This window comes from Portunus trituberculatus, chromosome 18, assembly GCF_017591435.1.
Source record: "Portunus trituberculatus isolate SZX2019 chromosome 18, ASM1759143v1, whole genome shotgun sequence".
NCBI classification, from domain to species: Eukaryota; Metazoa; Arthropoda; class Malacostraca; order Decapoda; family Portunidae; genus Portunus; species Portunus trituberculatus.
The window spans coordinates 20,393,486-20,408,583 of record NC_059272.1 but is presented as its reverse complement, the minus strand read 5'-3'; the positions used below and the strand labels follow the sequence as shown (position 1 = coordinate 20,408,583).

At 40.3% G+C, this 15,098-nt stretch overlaps 2 protein-coding genes across 2 annotated transcripts in view; one reads left to right on the top strand and one right to left on the bottom strand.

Moving 5' to 3' along the window:
• Positions 1-1,913: 1,913 nt before the first annotated feature.
• LOC123505421 (peptidyl-prolyl cis-trans isomerase E-like) lies at positions 1,914-5,509 on the bottom strand. The gene is made up of 7 exons (XM_045256665.1): positions 5,259-5,509; positions 3,650-3,819; positions 3,348-3,530; positions 2,953-3,081; positions 2,529-2,706; positions 2,259-2,407; positions 1,914-2,072 (listed from the first exon to the last, which is right to left on the bottom strand). Exons 1-7 carry the CDS (start codon positions 5,287-5,289, stop codon positions 2,004-2,006), a joined length of 909 nt encoding a protein of 302 aa, XP_045112600.1. The 5' UTR covers positions 5,290-5,509; the 3' UTR covers positions 1,914-2,003.
• A 6,499-nt stretch (positions 5,510-12,008) lies between these two features.
• The window catches only part of LOC123505420 (sodium-independent sulfate anion transporter-like), a 47,145-nt gene continuing 44,055 nt past the window's right edge, over positions 12,009-15,098 (top strand). Inside the window, exon 1 of the mRNA XM_045256664.1 lies at positions 12,009-12,320. Coding sequence (XP_045112599.1) covers positions 12,299-12,320 — 22 coding nt within the window. The 5' untranslated portion in view covers positions 12,009-12,298. The remainder of the gene's footprint in view (positions 12,321-15,098) is intronic.

The window sequence follows — 15,098 nt, the reverse complement described above, 5'->3', positions numbered from 1 at the left end:
ATTTTGTGAAGTAGTGACTTCTTCTGTGCTTATGTATATATGATAAGCTTATTAGTCTATGTATATAGTGATTAAGTTTACTTCATCATCTTTCTTTGAAAATTTTTAATATTTTGGAAACATTATCAAAATTATTGATTTCAATTTTTTTTTTTTTTATTATTATAGTGTCTTTTTTTGCCTCCATAGTTTTGTGAGGTGTGTATAAATTTCATTTGCATGGGAAATCAGTTGCACTTCTCCCAAATTCTGTCACTAAAGTTTGCTTTTATCCTAAATCAAATTTACCACCAACTTACATATTTTTTCCTTATATTTGTTTCTCTGTCATTCACCACAAAAGATAAGTTGTCATGTAGGATAGTGCTTGTTACCCTCCCTTCTCCCCATCACCATCTTCATCCCAAACTCGTAGTACTCACCTGATTTGTGTGCAATAACAAGCTGAATCAAGTAGATTGGTTTCATGTATTTGTGTGTTGATTACAAAGATAATAGTTTTCATTTAGTGTGATGATGGTGTTTGTTACACAACCACATCTGTCCTGAGTGGTGAAATGGCCAAAAATAGGGGCTTTGGTTTTGTTTTGAAATTCTATTTATATTAATTTGTAGTGTGTTTGAAATTACTGATTACTGAATACAGGATTGTAATGAGCAGTAACCAACATCAGAACTGCTCCATCTAGGACAGAGTTGGATAGCACTGATGAGCAGGTTGCAGTGGTGTGTTTCATCAACACTTTAAACTGACTGTAATCCCAAATTAACATATTTAAAAAGAAGATAAAAAAAGAAAAGAAAAAAAAAAAATTGGGGCATTTTTACCATGGCTGTTCCTTACATGGGAGCTGTACTGAGGTGAGCAGGTATAAGACATATGAGAAATGATGTACTGCTTTATAACAGGCATTGTAGAGCCTCTTTTTCAAAAGTTGAAAGAGCTGCTTTAATGGGAATGACAGGTCCACAATTTGTTGGCTTATGTTTCATTGACATTCAAATTAAGTTCTTCTGTTAGTTTTATACAGGGCATAACACAAATTTCCACAGATGGTGTTAGAAGTAAAAGTACAAGTCATTCTAGCTAAAACAATATGTTCTATACACATGTATTTTGAGATTTTGTTTAGTCATACTCAAATTTCCCCCCATGATTAAACAAAACCTCAAAATGCATATGTATAGGACATTTGCTACTTAGAGCAACTTGTAATTTTGCCTCTTATAGTATCTACAGAAATTCATGTTATAATCCTGTATATTTGCCAATACATTTTTAAACCTTAAGTCGGACTCTGCCAATATTTTCTAAAAGACAAGACATTTGTAATAACTTGATCATAAGTATTATCTAGATGCCCTCTCTCAGCTACCTTTGTCCCTTTCCACAGGAATGTTGGCCTGGTATATAGATGGTTATTTGTCTTGGCAGTATAACTTACTAACGAATGCTAAAAAATATATATTTTTAGTTAATTCTAGTCATAATTAGGCTTAATCACTATCTGGTGAGAGCTGGATAATACCTGACTTTGTTCATTGTGTTTACTCAACATAGAGCTATTGTAAGGAAACCATAAGTGTACACCTGAGACAGTGGTGACACACACTTTAGTTTGTAGTGTCAGCTTGCAGGAAAGTAATATTGTCTAAGTATACTTTAACACTGTAAATATAATCTAATCTGGGTGTAGCTTTTTACTATGAAATAGTATGTTATTCTTGGAAGCTGTACAGAAAATATGTAGAGATGTATGACTAGTTCCCTTTCTTTTCTTGTTTACCAAGAGAATTTTTTCCCATGCATGATTAGTTCTGGTGTTGATTTACTCACGGTTTGGTGTAAAGTACTTCAAAATTTTCCATAAGGAAAACTAGGTTGGATATTTGTACAAATGTAAAGAGAGAAATATTTTACAATAGTATTATTATTCTCCTCTGATATTACATGGAAAGCTATTGATAAACTTTTGCAGAAGAGAGAGAGAGATGGGAAAAAACTAGACTAATTCACCACAATTTGAAATTGTTACTTTTTCTGTTGGCTTCCCAGTTTTTGTTCCACATTTCTGGAAAAAAATAAAATAAAATAACAAATACTATTAGGTTATATATCAATCAAAATACAGCATATAATATAGTATTTTCAAAATAAGTAAATGAATTAACAAGTGAATGAAGAAGCAGGTAGAGAATGTAAGGCAATTGAAAGATGGAGATCAGGTCTTGTGGTTCATTACTTTGTGACAACTCACTTCCATTTTCCTGATCACATTGATACCAGAAATGACTTGACCAAAGACAACATGTTTGTTGTCCAACCACTCGGTGCGCTCTGTTGTCAGGAAGAACTGAGAACCATTGCTGTTGGGTCCTGAATTGGCCATAGAAAGGATTCCAGGACCTGACAGAGTAAAACTTGCTTTACTTTCTACTTAAATAAAAAAAAAATACAAATACATATTATCATGTACATTATTATTACTCTGAAGCATTTTTTGCCAAGCACTCAGCAGCATCCTCACCTGTGTGTCTTAGTTTGAAGTTTTCATCCTCAAACTTTGCCCCATATATGGAACGTCCTCCAGTGCCATTGTGGTTGGTGAAGTCCCCACCCTGACACATAAAGCCGGGGATGATGCGGTGGAAGGTTGAATTCTGGTAGCCAAAGCCTTTTTCGTGAGTGCAGAGGCAGCGGAAATTCTGAAATAAATAATACCTCTGATGTTGAGCTCTTATGGCTGCACAGACAGAAATTTAAATGGCAATAATACCCTTAAGAATGTTGATTTAGCAGCATTTTAGACTAGGAACTATTATGGGAAGAAAATTGCATAGGAATATATCGGGACTAAATGTCAGAAATCGTGGATGGCTGAAATGTTGATTGCTTACCTCTTCTAATGAAAAATAAAGTAACAAAGCGACACGAGTAACAAATCAACTCACCTCAACTGTCTTGGGGACAACATCAGCCCTGAGCTGCATTACAATCCTGCCAGCCAAGGTCTTTCCAATCTTGATGTCAAAGTATACTTGAGGATTACCCTTTTTCTTCTTAGCTTTGGGTTCATCTTCCTAATAATAAATAAAAAAAAAAAATAATAATAATAAATAAATAAACAAATAAACATAGTTATAATCATGATGCAGGTAAAACAAATTCTATGCATGTCCTAAGGAAGTAAAATTTACAATGGACAGAAGTTTTACTACTATATTTCAAGGATGATATAAGTTTATCAGCTATGAATCAATTAAATGTTTGAGTGAGTGCAAAATAAACTGTTTACAGGTAAGAATTATAAGAAGCAGATAAAACAACTAATGAGCAAGACACTAACTGTTTCAGTTGCTGGTCGCTTGACACCTTCCTCCCCTCCCTCCTTCTCAGTCTCCAGCGATGCGCCGGCATACTTCTTGAGCCACTCGTCATCAGCCCAGACGGCTCGGGATGAACCTTCCTTTGCCTTCTGGGGTTTTGCCAAGTTGACCCGAATGGTGCGTCCAAACAACTCACTCTCATTCTGAAAGATAACAAGTGACCCCCAAATTTTAATTTTCTTCTTACAAAGGCTTATTACATGCGTAGATATACCTTGCACCATTTCATGTTATTGAACTGTAGACAAAGTATAATTCCCACCATGTTATCAATTGCTGCTACAGCATCTTCTGGCAATTCAAATTCAATGAAAGCAAAACCTCTGTGCTTCTCAGTCTCATAGTCAAGGGGGATCTGTACATCAACTATGTCACCAAATGGGATGAATGCAGACCGCAGAACCTCCTCTGTCACCTCATCAGCCAGTCCTCCTTCAGGGTAAAAAGGCATGGAGTCAATATCATGTTTAGCTAATAGTCTGCAACTATAATAAATCACATTCAATGGTACTGGACATTAATAACCATTTCACATTTACACTTTTGACTTCCTAAGTTCAAAGTGAGTGTTAATAATGCAGTACTTATTTGTGAGGATGAAACTTTAATTTTGATAGATTTCAGTCTGTGTTTTATCTTAGTTTTGAATTTTTATTGCAAAACATTAGTTTCGAGAAGATGAAAAATAAAAACTAATGATTTTTTAAAGAAAAGATGCAAAATAATAATAATAATAATAATAATAATAATAATAATAATAATAATAAAAGGCCAAAAAATAGTTTTGTCCAGAATTGAAAGACTGGTGAAAGAGTAAAAATTTACTAAACCTTAGCCTAATAATTTCTGGACCGACAATATCTGGGTATAACATTGTTTTTAGAAATGATCTAGGCACTGTCCTCGAGAAACTGTCCCGCGCGCTCGCCTCCATTCCCGGCTCCCCCTTCGCAGCTCTTCCACCCAGCTGATTTGACGTCACATAAAATGAGAAATATATGGTATATCATTTTGTTTCTTTATGCAGGGGTTCCTTGAGACGTCATGTATTTTAAGGGTTACACAAGGGTAAAAAGGTTGAGAAACACTGCCTTATTCGTTACCATTTCTCTCTCTCTCTCTCCTTATTCGTTTTCATATTTCTCTCTCCCACTCTCTCTCTCTCTCTCTGACCAATAGCGTGGTTTCATATATATTTGACATCAAATCAGCTGGGTGGAGGAGCTGTGAAGTGGGAGCCAGGAATCGAGGCAAGCACACGGGACGGTTTCTTGGGGACAGTGCCATGATCTACTTCAAAAAAAGAGATCAGTTGTGAAATTATTCAAGAACTGCATTTATATAAACCTAACCTATTCTAATCCTTGAATGAAAGTGCTTAAGTTATTTCAATATTATCTCAACTCTCAAATACAGCATGTCAAGCTTTTCGTCTTATCACCTCACCGGTCAGACTGACTGTCTTCAGCCTCTTTCTCACCACCGGAGTGTTGCATCTCTTGCTAACTACTACCTCTATTTTCATGCTAACTACTATTCTAATCTCGCTAACTACATGCCTCCCTTCCTCCTGCTGCTTCGCTGCATAAGGCTTTCTTCTTCCTCTCACTCCTATTCTGTCCAACTCTCGAAGACTAATACAAGAGTTAACCAGTATATTCTGGAACTCTCTGCCTGTGTCTGTATTTCCAATTTCCTATGATCTGAATTAATTTGAGAGGGAGGTTTCAAGACATTTATCCCTTTCTTTTGGTTAACTCTCTTGGACCTGGAAAGAGGACGGGCAACTAAGTGGGCCTTTTCATTATTTCTTGTTCCCCTTAGCCATCTTTCCCCTTTTACATAGAAAAAAAAAGAACCAATGAACTTACCCACGTACAAAATCCTCTTGTTATTAGACATAATCACCTGTTATGCACAAATATTGAAAAGGAAACTATTTGTCTGTTAAATGTTTAAAAAAATAACTTTTTTTCAGAGTTGTGGGGTCTGAGCTATCAGACGTTTTGATGTCCTATGAAGGGCACACTCATTCTTCTTTTAACTTGCTTAGCTCTATATCTATCGCCTGTAGGTTATCACGTTATGTCTCGCACTCAGCGGCGACGGGTCAACATGTAAACAAATTGAAGGGACGGTCTTGGTTTGAGCGTGGTTTATATATTTACATATTAAAATGAATAATTACATAAACTGTCTAATTTTCAATTATATAAAAATATTGAAACAGATTTATAGATTTTATCTATATATTTTTTTTCGTTTTTTTTATAGTTTTGTTGTTGTCAGAAAAACAGGATGAGAAGTGTTCTTCCGCTGCTGTTCCGCAGCGCGACAGCATAAACCTGCTGATGGCAAGATGTGGAGACGTTTCATGTGGCGAAGAGGGAGAAATGGGCAACTATAAATCAGTGGAATTCATATTAATGGTTTGAAGCACAGAAACTTAAGAGCTCCCTTTATGAAAATTTAAAGCGACGAGAGCAAGAGTGGCCTCAATGAAAGCTAAGATGTCCACAAATAGAAACATGATAGGTAATTATATTGCAGTATGAAAACGTCTCGGCATCCTGACGTCATAATGATAGTGCATGGTGGGAGGTGAGGAATTGTCGGCATTTTTTTTAAAGTATAATAAGATTACCTTTCAGCAGGAGTGGATCAGCAGGGTACGGCCTTTGTGAATTCCTGCTGCTGGAAAAGACGGAAAACCTACCTTTTATCCACTCTCCATACTTCCATAAGCCGAGAGGACAGGTCATGAAAGGAAATACTTGTGATTGTAAGTACTGCTATATTTGTGTATAGTTAAAGATATGGCTTAACTGTGTAGCCAATAGTGTGTGTGTGTGTGTGTGTGTGTGTGTGTGTGTGTGTGTGTGTGTTTCACTGTTTGATCTGCTGCAGTCTCTGACAAGACAGCCAGACGTTACCCTACGGAACGAGCTCGGAGCTCATTATTTCCGATCTTCGGATAGGCCTGAGATCAGGCACACACCACACACCGAGACAACAAGGTCACAACTCCTCGATTTACGTCCCGTACCTACTCACTGCTAGGTGAACAGGGGCTACACGTCAAAGGAGACACACCCAAATATCTCCACCTGGCCGGGGAATCGAACCCCGGTCCTCTGGCTTGTGAAGCCAGCGCTCTAACCACTGAGCTACCGTGTGTGTGTGTGTGTGTGTGTGTGTGTGTGTCTAACGTTACTGATTACTATAAAAAACAAACAAAAAAACATGGAGTTACAATAGCACCTCAAGACCACGGGAGGGTCATGATGGATGAATAATCTAAATGGGAATTTTTATAATGTAATTTTCTTATCAATGTATGAATGTAGTCCTGGGGTATCACTAGATCTATATATATATATATATATATATATATATATATATATATATATATATATATATATATATATATATATATATATATATATATATATATATATATATATATATATATATATGTGTGTGTGTGTGTGTGTGTGTGTGTGTGTGTGTGTGTGTACTTTTTTTTTATCACAAACTACTTGATAATTATAATCAATTGTAATGATGGTTAATAATCAGTCTCATTAGTTCACGTGATTATCGTAAAAAATTGCTTTAATATCTATAATAGTGCGTCATGGCAGCGTGTTAATTGTTTGTTGGAAAAGAGCTTGGTGTTGGGAGATTGAAGCTTTGGGTTGATTCGTGAGTAACTCACAATGCTTTTTATCGTCCCGCACAGTTGCACTACATAATCGCCGCCCGAGAGGTGTTGTAATAGGGATATTGTTTCATCACTCATCACTCTCACGATGAGTCTCACGTCCATATCGACAGATGTTTTGGGATCTAATGGATCTTATTGCGATTTTCAAGTCTGTTCGCATGTTATCAGTGACGGCTAAACAGGGTCTCGCATTCTAAAACGTTTCTTGTTGCCTATGTGATTTGTCGGGCCAGCGTGTGGTTTAGTTAACCAGAGGAAGAAATACAGTATACATAATCTTAGCGCTCCATTATACTTGTTATCGCTTCCCTTACCTTATCTCTCCGTATCTTGTTTATTACACAGCAGTTAAGTCTTGTTGTTCTTCAGAGTTTTCAGGACATGCTAGTGTTAATTTGAAGCATGAATAGAAGGAAAGTGTCTGGTATTACAAAGGATTTGCTGATGGTGGTGTAGTGATAGATATTTGACTGCTAATGACAACACGATACTTATATACTTATTACTTCTTATAAACAATTTTCACCCTTTCATTGCTATATGCCACAGTTTTCATTCATTATCAAACACTCCCAAAGGATGTACTCGCTGGAAAAAAGCTACAATATTTTTCTAGTATCCTTTTTTTTCTTTTTTCTTTTTATATGCACAAGGTTGTACACGTAAAAAAAAAAAAATTTCTTGCATCCCTTTTTTTTTCGTGTGTATATGCACATAAGGACTCTATGCATTCATTGTTTTCTGTGCTATAAATTAATGCATAACACATTCTAAAGATTAAACAACTTCACTGAACACAAACATAAGACACTAAAAGGTTGAAACTAATGTATCTGTCAAAAGTGGTGTCTTTCCACGGTATAATTTCACCAGACCGTTTTACTAATTCCAAGGAGAAACAATAGCAGTCACAAGAGTTAGCAGAGGGGGATGAGGAGGTATAGTGGGTTCAGCCATTATGAGGTGCAAGTTACAGCCCCACGTGGCGCTCCTGGTTTTGCTTATCCATGGAATTAGGAGGCTAGATCACTGTTGTGGTTTGTACCCTGTGTGTAGGGTACGGCAGTCAGTCTCTCTCTCTCTCTCTCTCTCTCTCTCTCTCTCTCTCTCTCTCTCATAGTAATAAAATGTTGATTCCATATATCAGAGAGAGAGAGAGAGAGAGTAGAGTTTGCCATGTAATGCTCGTTTTGTTTCCATATCAGTTTCATGCAGTGGTCTCTCTCTCTCTCTCTCTCTCTCTCTCTCTCTCTCTCTCTCTCTCTCTCTCTCTCTCTCTCTCTCTCTCGTCACTTCAGGAATCATAGACGCACGTGCGGTGGAGGAGGTGCTTGGTCTTACGGCCATATTCAGAAACGCCTTGCCTTTTCACCACGACAATTTTTCAAGTCCCATTTAGGCAACTAGCTGGATTTTCAAGACACTTTCTCCTTATATTCAATTAGAAATCCTGCTAATCCGTCACCAAAACCATAAAAACATCCTTAAAAAACATGAGTATCTTCAATTAGAGCCTTTTGAAACAGTCGTCGGGAGAGTGCAAAGCGTTTCTAAATAGGGCTATTAGTCTGCCACCACATTCTGAAACCTCTCAGCGTGTTCCTCATCTATACTCACAAGTTTATAGAGAATGTCACTAGAAGCGGGGGGGGGGGATTTTTGTTATAGTGTTTCCATGAGTATTGATGTGGTTTAACAGAGTCTCTACTGCCAATGGGATGAAATGTATGGGGGTATAATGATAGAATAAGTATAATCATCTCTGTGGCTTTTGTTTGTAGAGTCAGTATTAGTTCCCATGAGAGCGTGAAGTGTTTCAGTATATGGGCTGCTGTCTGTCTGTCTGTTTCTTGTATCTCTCTGTGTCTCTGTCTCTGTCTATCTGTCTGTCGGTCTGTCTGTCTGTCTGTCTGTTTCTTGTATCTCTCTGTGTCTGTCTCTGTCTATCTGTCTGTCTGTCTGTCTGTCTGTCTGTCTGTCTGTTTCTTGTATCTCTCTGTGTCTCTGTCTCTGTCTATCTGTCTGTCTGTCTGTTTCTTTTATCTCTGTGTTTCTGTCTCTGTTTGTCTGTTTGTCTGTTTCTTTTATCTTTCTGTGTCTCTGTCTGTGTCTCTCTCTCTCTCTCTCTCTCTCTCTCTCTCTCTCTCTCTCTCTCTCTCTCTCTCTCTCTAGATGATTAGCCGCGTTCTCAAGAGTGCTTCATGTTGTTTATCACCAAAACCATAAACAAGCAAAAAAAAAAAAAAAAAAAAAAAAAAAAGAAAACACTCTTAAAGAACCAATTAAGTAGTTTCAAAATATTGTCCTATTTTGAGGTTTTACTCTGAAAAAAAAAAAAAAATCACTCCTGAGTTTTTAATTGCCAGCGTCTCTTTGTGAAGCAAACCCAACTTTCGTTATTATGGACCATTAATGCTGTCCCTGAATTACCTAGATATCGTGATTGTGAAAGCATGTGACAGACGAATAGACAAGCAGACAGGTAGGTCGAGCGTTCCTGACACTACAGATACTGTTTGATCGTTAATTTTTATTTCATAGCCTTGACATAATTGTGGCTTCTGTGTTTGGTTCAATATTGCTCATCTCACGGCTTAACTACTACTTTCCTTGCACTTTTTACTGTAAAAGGGCGAGTTTTTAGTCTACTGAAACTAATAACTCTTTAGATTTTAATTACCATCTTCTCTCCGTGCAGCACACCTTGTCTTCGTTATTATATACCTGAATTATGCATCATGGCTGTGAAAACGCGTGACAGACGGAGAAACAAGTAAACAGACAAATAGAGCGCTCTTTATTCATACAGATATGGGTAGATGTTTTTCCTTTTTTTACCACTCCACACCCTTGAGCTATTTCGTATTTACGGCTTGGTTTTATGGTTTAATATTGCGCATCTTCCGCGGCTTAATTAAAGGCTGTATGTTCGATTCTGCATCTGGTCGGGATTGGAGGAATTGCGGCGCAGGGAGTAGTCTCGTGATGAAGGGTAAGGGTTAACTAGTAATGTGTGCTGTTGGACCTTGCTATGGATGTGTGTGGCCAGATGTGCTATGCCTAAGCTCTGGGATGTACTCTTGAAAACCCTGCTAATCATCTCTGTGGCCTTGTAAAATAGTCGTGGTTAGAGAGCAAAGCGTTTCTGAATACGGACCTTACTCCTGCACTTTCATAACACAAGCCCTAGCTCGTATATAGTATGGTGGTCCACGAGACTAGCTGTCCCTTTCCACCAGCGTCGTTGGTGGTTTGTCTTGGCACTCAGTGTGGTATGCAGATAGTTCGATAAATAGATGTTCGATTTCGGAGAGATACGATTAGCGCTCCCTCGTATCCGTATCGGGCGCCATGACCTCCTTGTTGATGATGGTTGGAAAAGTTGGGAAGTTCTCAGTGGGCCTTTTACTTAAAAATCTAAAAGGAAAAAAATAAATAAATAGTGGGTGGAGGCACGTGGGAAAATCGCTCGGCCTGCAGCACCTCTGAGCACGCCACGTCTTGTGTGGGACGCTTCACCTCTTGCCTGCTGTGCTGCTGTGGCCATCCTTTTTTATTATTCAACGCACCGTGAAAGAAAGAGAGGAAAAGAAAAAAAAAATCGTTTGCATGAACACACAAGTAAAGAAAGACTTGAAGAGCTTTATTATGCTACAGAAGTATTCAAGAGACTATAGCACAAAAGTAAGCGCCTAGGAAATTGTAGATGATTATGGGGAAAAAATTTGCTTATCAGTGAAAGAGTTGAAGCGTAGTGCACTCCAAAGCAGAGGAGAAATAACGCGAAAAAAAAACTTTGTTTTGCGTATATGTTTAGGACCATATGAGATATTTTTTTCTTTATTTTACAGTGTAATTATTAAAGGCATACACTACTCAATATCTTCACACCACATCTCACCACGCCACACAACAGCCCAGCTATGACTTACCATGCCATACCACGTTATACCACGCCACGCCACGCCATACCACACCACGCTACATTACGCTACACCACATCACACCACACCACGCCACATCATGCCACAGCCATGAGTTCTAAAAGCGTCGTACAAGATTTGAGTGAAGGACAGGTGGCGAGACTCCTGTAACAGACCTCCTCCAGCGACGTCTTGTTCTCTACCTCCAGGATCCGCTCCTCTCAGCTGACCTGCCCAGCCCCCTCTTCCGCATGCACTTCACCCCACCTGCTCCGCACCCCCCCCCCACCGCTCTCCTATGCACCTCAGATTCCTAGATTAAGCCTCAACCGGTGGGGAGGGAGTCCCTGCTATCAGCCTCACCCAAATTTCAGTCTCATAATGGAATACAAAAAGCGGCTCATTCGTGCATTATTACGTTTTGTTTTGCACACGAACTGCTGCTGCCTGGATCAGCTGACCCGCCCGTGCAGCGCCACGGCCCGGTGGTGGTGGTGGTGGTGGTGGTGGTGTGTTTGTCTTATCAGCGCTCTCATGCCGTCCCTCGTGCACTCGTAAGCAGAGAGGGCGTGTCTGAGGTGTGCCTAAGCTGCGAGGGAAGCAACAATGGACGTCGGTATAAAAAGCGAATAAGAACCAGCAGCAGCAGCAGCAGCAGCAGCCTCGACCAAAGAGAGTAGCGGCCTAGCAAGTATTGACCGGCGGACACGATCGCCACGAGCGTACTGCCAGGCACCGTAGTGGTGAAGCTCGCGTGCTCGGCGGGGTGGCACTGGTGGCTCTTATGGTAGTGCTACCCAAGGCCGTCGTGCCGCCCACCCACCGAAACCAGCCACGATGCCGCGGCACCGGGACCTTTCCGATGAGTTTCGTTCAGAGGTGATGCTCGTCCTCGCGGTGACGGCGGCCCTACTTGCGGTAACGGGCTGACTTTTGTGTAGTGGACGCCTGGCCCAAAACTCCATTAGATTTTTACGCGAGTGTGATGCGTGTGATCGAGTTTGCAAGCGTGAGAATGTAGGTGTGCGAGGTGTGGTGGCGATGTGGTGTGTGGGACGAGAGGCGATGCGCAGCGCAACCTCTGAGCAAACCAGCGGTGGAGGTTGCCTGTAGCTTTAGTCTGACACCATTCGGCTCCCGGTGAGGTGTGCGGCCACGCGCGGCACGGACACTCAGAGTGAAAAAGAGAGGGAGTGCCCGTTTGGACTCACGCGAGAGAAGCAGTGATCCGTGGGGCTCGGGGACACTCAGCCGCGCCGCCATGGAGTGTGACAACATCAATCGTGAGTATCCTGACGAAGGAACACCCTCCGTCACCACCACCACCACCACTGCCGTTGCTGCTATTGCTGCTGCTGCTGCTACTGCTCCTCAGCCCATCCCACCTGGCCCCTGTTGTCCCCAGCCCCGCCACCCAGGCACCGCGAGGGGTTGTCGCCCCCCGCCGATGCCGTGCTGGCCTGTCATGTGGCACAACGACTCAGCGATTCTCCGCGACGGAAACAGATTCACCGTCGTTGAGTCGGTCGCGCTGCGTTCCTCCGCCTGCTGACGCGGGCACGTGGCGGGGCGCTGAGGGTAGGGGTGGCATGGGTCAGGGGTAGTTAGTAGTGGTCAGCAGAGCAGCAGTACATCCTCATACCTTCCATTCTGGGATTGTTTTGGAGTTATTTTCGTATCGCTCTGGCTGACTTTTACTTTCCGAGTAACATGTGTATTGAATCATGTTCCGTGTCTATGTTATTACTGATGCAAAGTTTCAAGAATTGTAAATGACATTTTTTCTTCCTCTGTTTACATTAAAAGTTTGTATGGGGCAGTTAGGCTCGGAATTTATTTATAACATTGGGAGTCTGTATATGGCAGTTGTTTTTCTTTCTTTCTTTCCTTTTTCGTTCTTCGTTCTTCCCTGTTCTTTTTCTCTTTATTTTAAGAATGATAGAAAATTGTACTTCACAGCGTTGTTATGTTTCTTGAGAGTGTTATGAGTATGCACAGTACGTAGCAGTTAAGTCAGGAATTTTGAGAATGGCAACGGATTGTATGTGACTGAAAGTTCAAGTTACTAAAATAAATAAACAATCAAAATAGAGATAAAGATAATGATAAATAAAAATGTATGACCATCCCTCCACGCCACACAATCTAAGTAGAAGAACGTTGCAATGATAGTGATGTATATATGCAGCAACGAAGCATGCGGTGTTACAAGCGAAAATAGAACAAGTCTGGCCCGCTGGAGTGAAACCAACGTGCATAACTCTAAAACATTCCCCGTGCGTCCACTCCTCGGTGATGCACGGGGCCAGCGGGAGTGATGGCCGGCGTGAGCAAAGACGCGGATACTGGAACGGGATGATTTTTTCCAAACCTAATTTAACCTTATCCTGACTAACTTCCACTGCGACACGAGACAATTAACACCACCAGAATTAACACATGAAATCTTTATAAGTATCTACAAGAAAGAAGAGCATGAAAAGAATACTACAGTTTTTCAATTTTTACCCAGTTTAAAGATTGTTGGTGGCTGCAGAACAAGTAAAGATGTCTCGAGTGATTAGTAATTAAGGAACGATGTGTCAGTTAATGAGAGGGTTAAGTGAAAAGGAAATATACCTCTAGCGATTGGCAAGATTGTTTTTCATGCTCCCAGTGGTTGTTTAGTTAGTATTCTTGACCATCAGTGAGGGAAACAAGCAAGCAAGGGGGCGTGGCATTTAATAATTTGTGAGGCCCCCGCAATAAAAACAACAACAATTAGAGAACAGAGCGTTAAATCAATAGAAAATACTATTCCAATGTTTACACTTGTTATTCGGTATTTTTTTTATTTATTTTTCTCTTCATCTCAATAACCTCTCCTCGTTCGTGTCACTTATCAATACTGTGGTGGTGGCGGTGGTGGATGGTGGTGGTGGTGGTGGTGGTGGTGGTGATGGTGATGGTGATGGTGGTGCCCTACTTACTAACTTCTATGCATAATGATTCGCTTCTTCTATCTGTCTGTCTGTCTGTCTGTCTGTCTGTGTGTTTGTGTACGTATATCACTTCCAGTCCGTGTGTAAGTCTTGTTATAGATTCTTGTGTGTGTGTGTGTGTGTGTGTGTGTGTGTGTGTGTGTGTGTGTGTATGTGTGTAGGTCAAGGCTTCCCGTCTCTGCCCTACTCGGGAGGTTCGTTTGGGCGGGGAGAGAGCGGAAGGACAGTGGTGAGGTTAAAGGGGGTGAGGAAGGGAGGAAAGCCAGTAGTGAGGGTGGTGAGGGAGAGTGAAGAAGGGAGAAGTGATAAGGATAGCGAGGGTGATAGTGACGGAGGAAGATGTTATAGTAACGCGTGAGGGAGGGAGGGAAGGCAGTGACTAAGATTATGAACTATCTCTCTCTCTCTCTCTCTCTCTCAAGTAACAGCATTAATTTTTTTCAGCATTTATTTAACTATCTATCTATCTATCTATCTATCCATCCATCCATCTATCTATCTATATATCTATCTGTCTATCTATCTATTTATCTATCTATCTATCTGTCTATCTGTGTATCTATCTATTTGTCTATCTATCTATCTACCTACTTATCTATCTCTGTGTCTATCCACTTATGTATGTATGCTTTTACTATGTATGTGTGTATGTATGTATGTATCTATCCATCTACAATGTCTAACAAAAATGTAGGCTTAGGTATGAAATATAGGTCTGATTTGTAGGCTCTTTCAGGTGTTCTCTGATTAATGGAAGTGAGAAAGGACCCAACCTGGTATGTGTGTGTGTGTGTGTGTGTGTGTGTGTGTGTAGGTAGGTAGGTATTTAGTGTAGTATTTTCTGTTAGAGAGAAAAAGATAGATAGATAGATTGATAGAAGATAGAGAGATAGATAGATAGATAGATAGATAGAGAGAGGGAGAGAGAGAGAGAGAGAGAGAGAGAGAGAGAGAGAGAGAGAGAGAGAGAGAGAGAGAGAGAGAGAGAGAGAGAATATTACTGACTGTTCTTGGTCATTCAACTCTTTCGTGTTTCTAAAATTTTGACTGATAGCAATGTTGACTCTTCGATGTGTGTGT

Bases quoted from the DNA above. Each gene is read 5' to 3' on its own strand.
- LOC123505421 (XM_045256665.1), bottom strand. From the start codon at position 5,289: ATGTCTAATAACAAGAGGATTTTGTACGTGG. The intron at 3,531-3,649 runs GTGGGAATTATA...GTTATCTTTCAG, and splicing joins TAGCAGCAATTGATAACATG to AATGAGAGTGAGTTGTTTGG. The intron at 2,707-2,952 runs GTGAGTTGATTT...TATTTATTTCAG, and splicing joins TTGTCCCCAAGACAGTTGAG to AATTTCCGCTGCCTCTGCAC.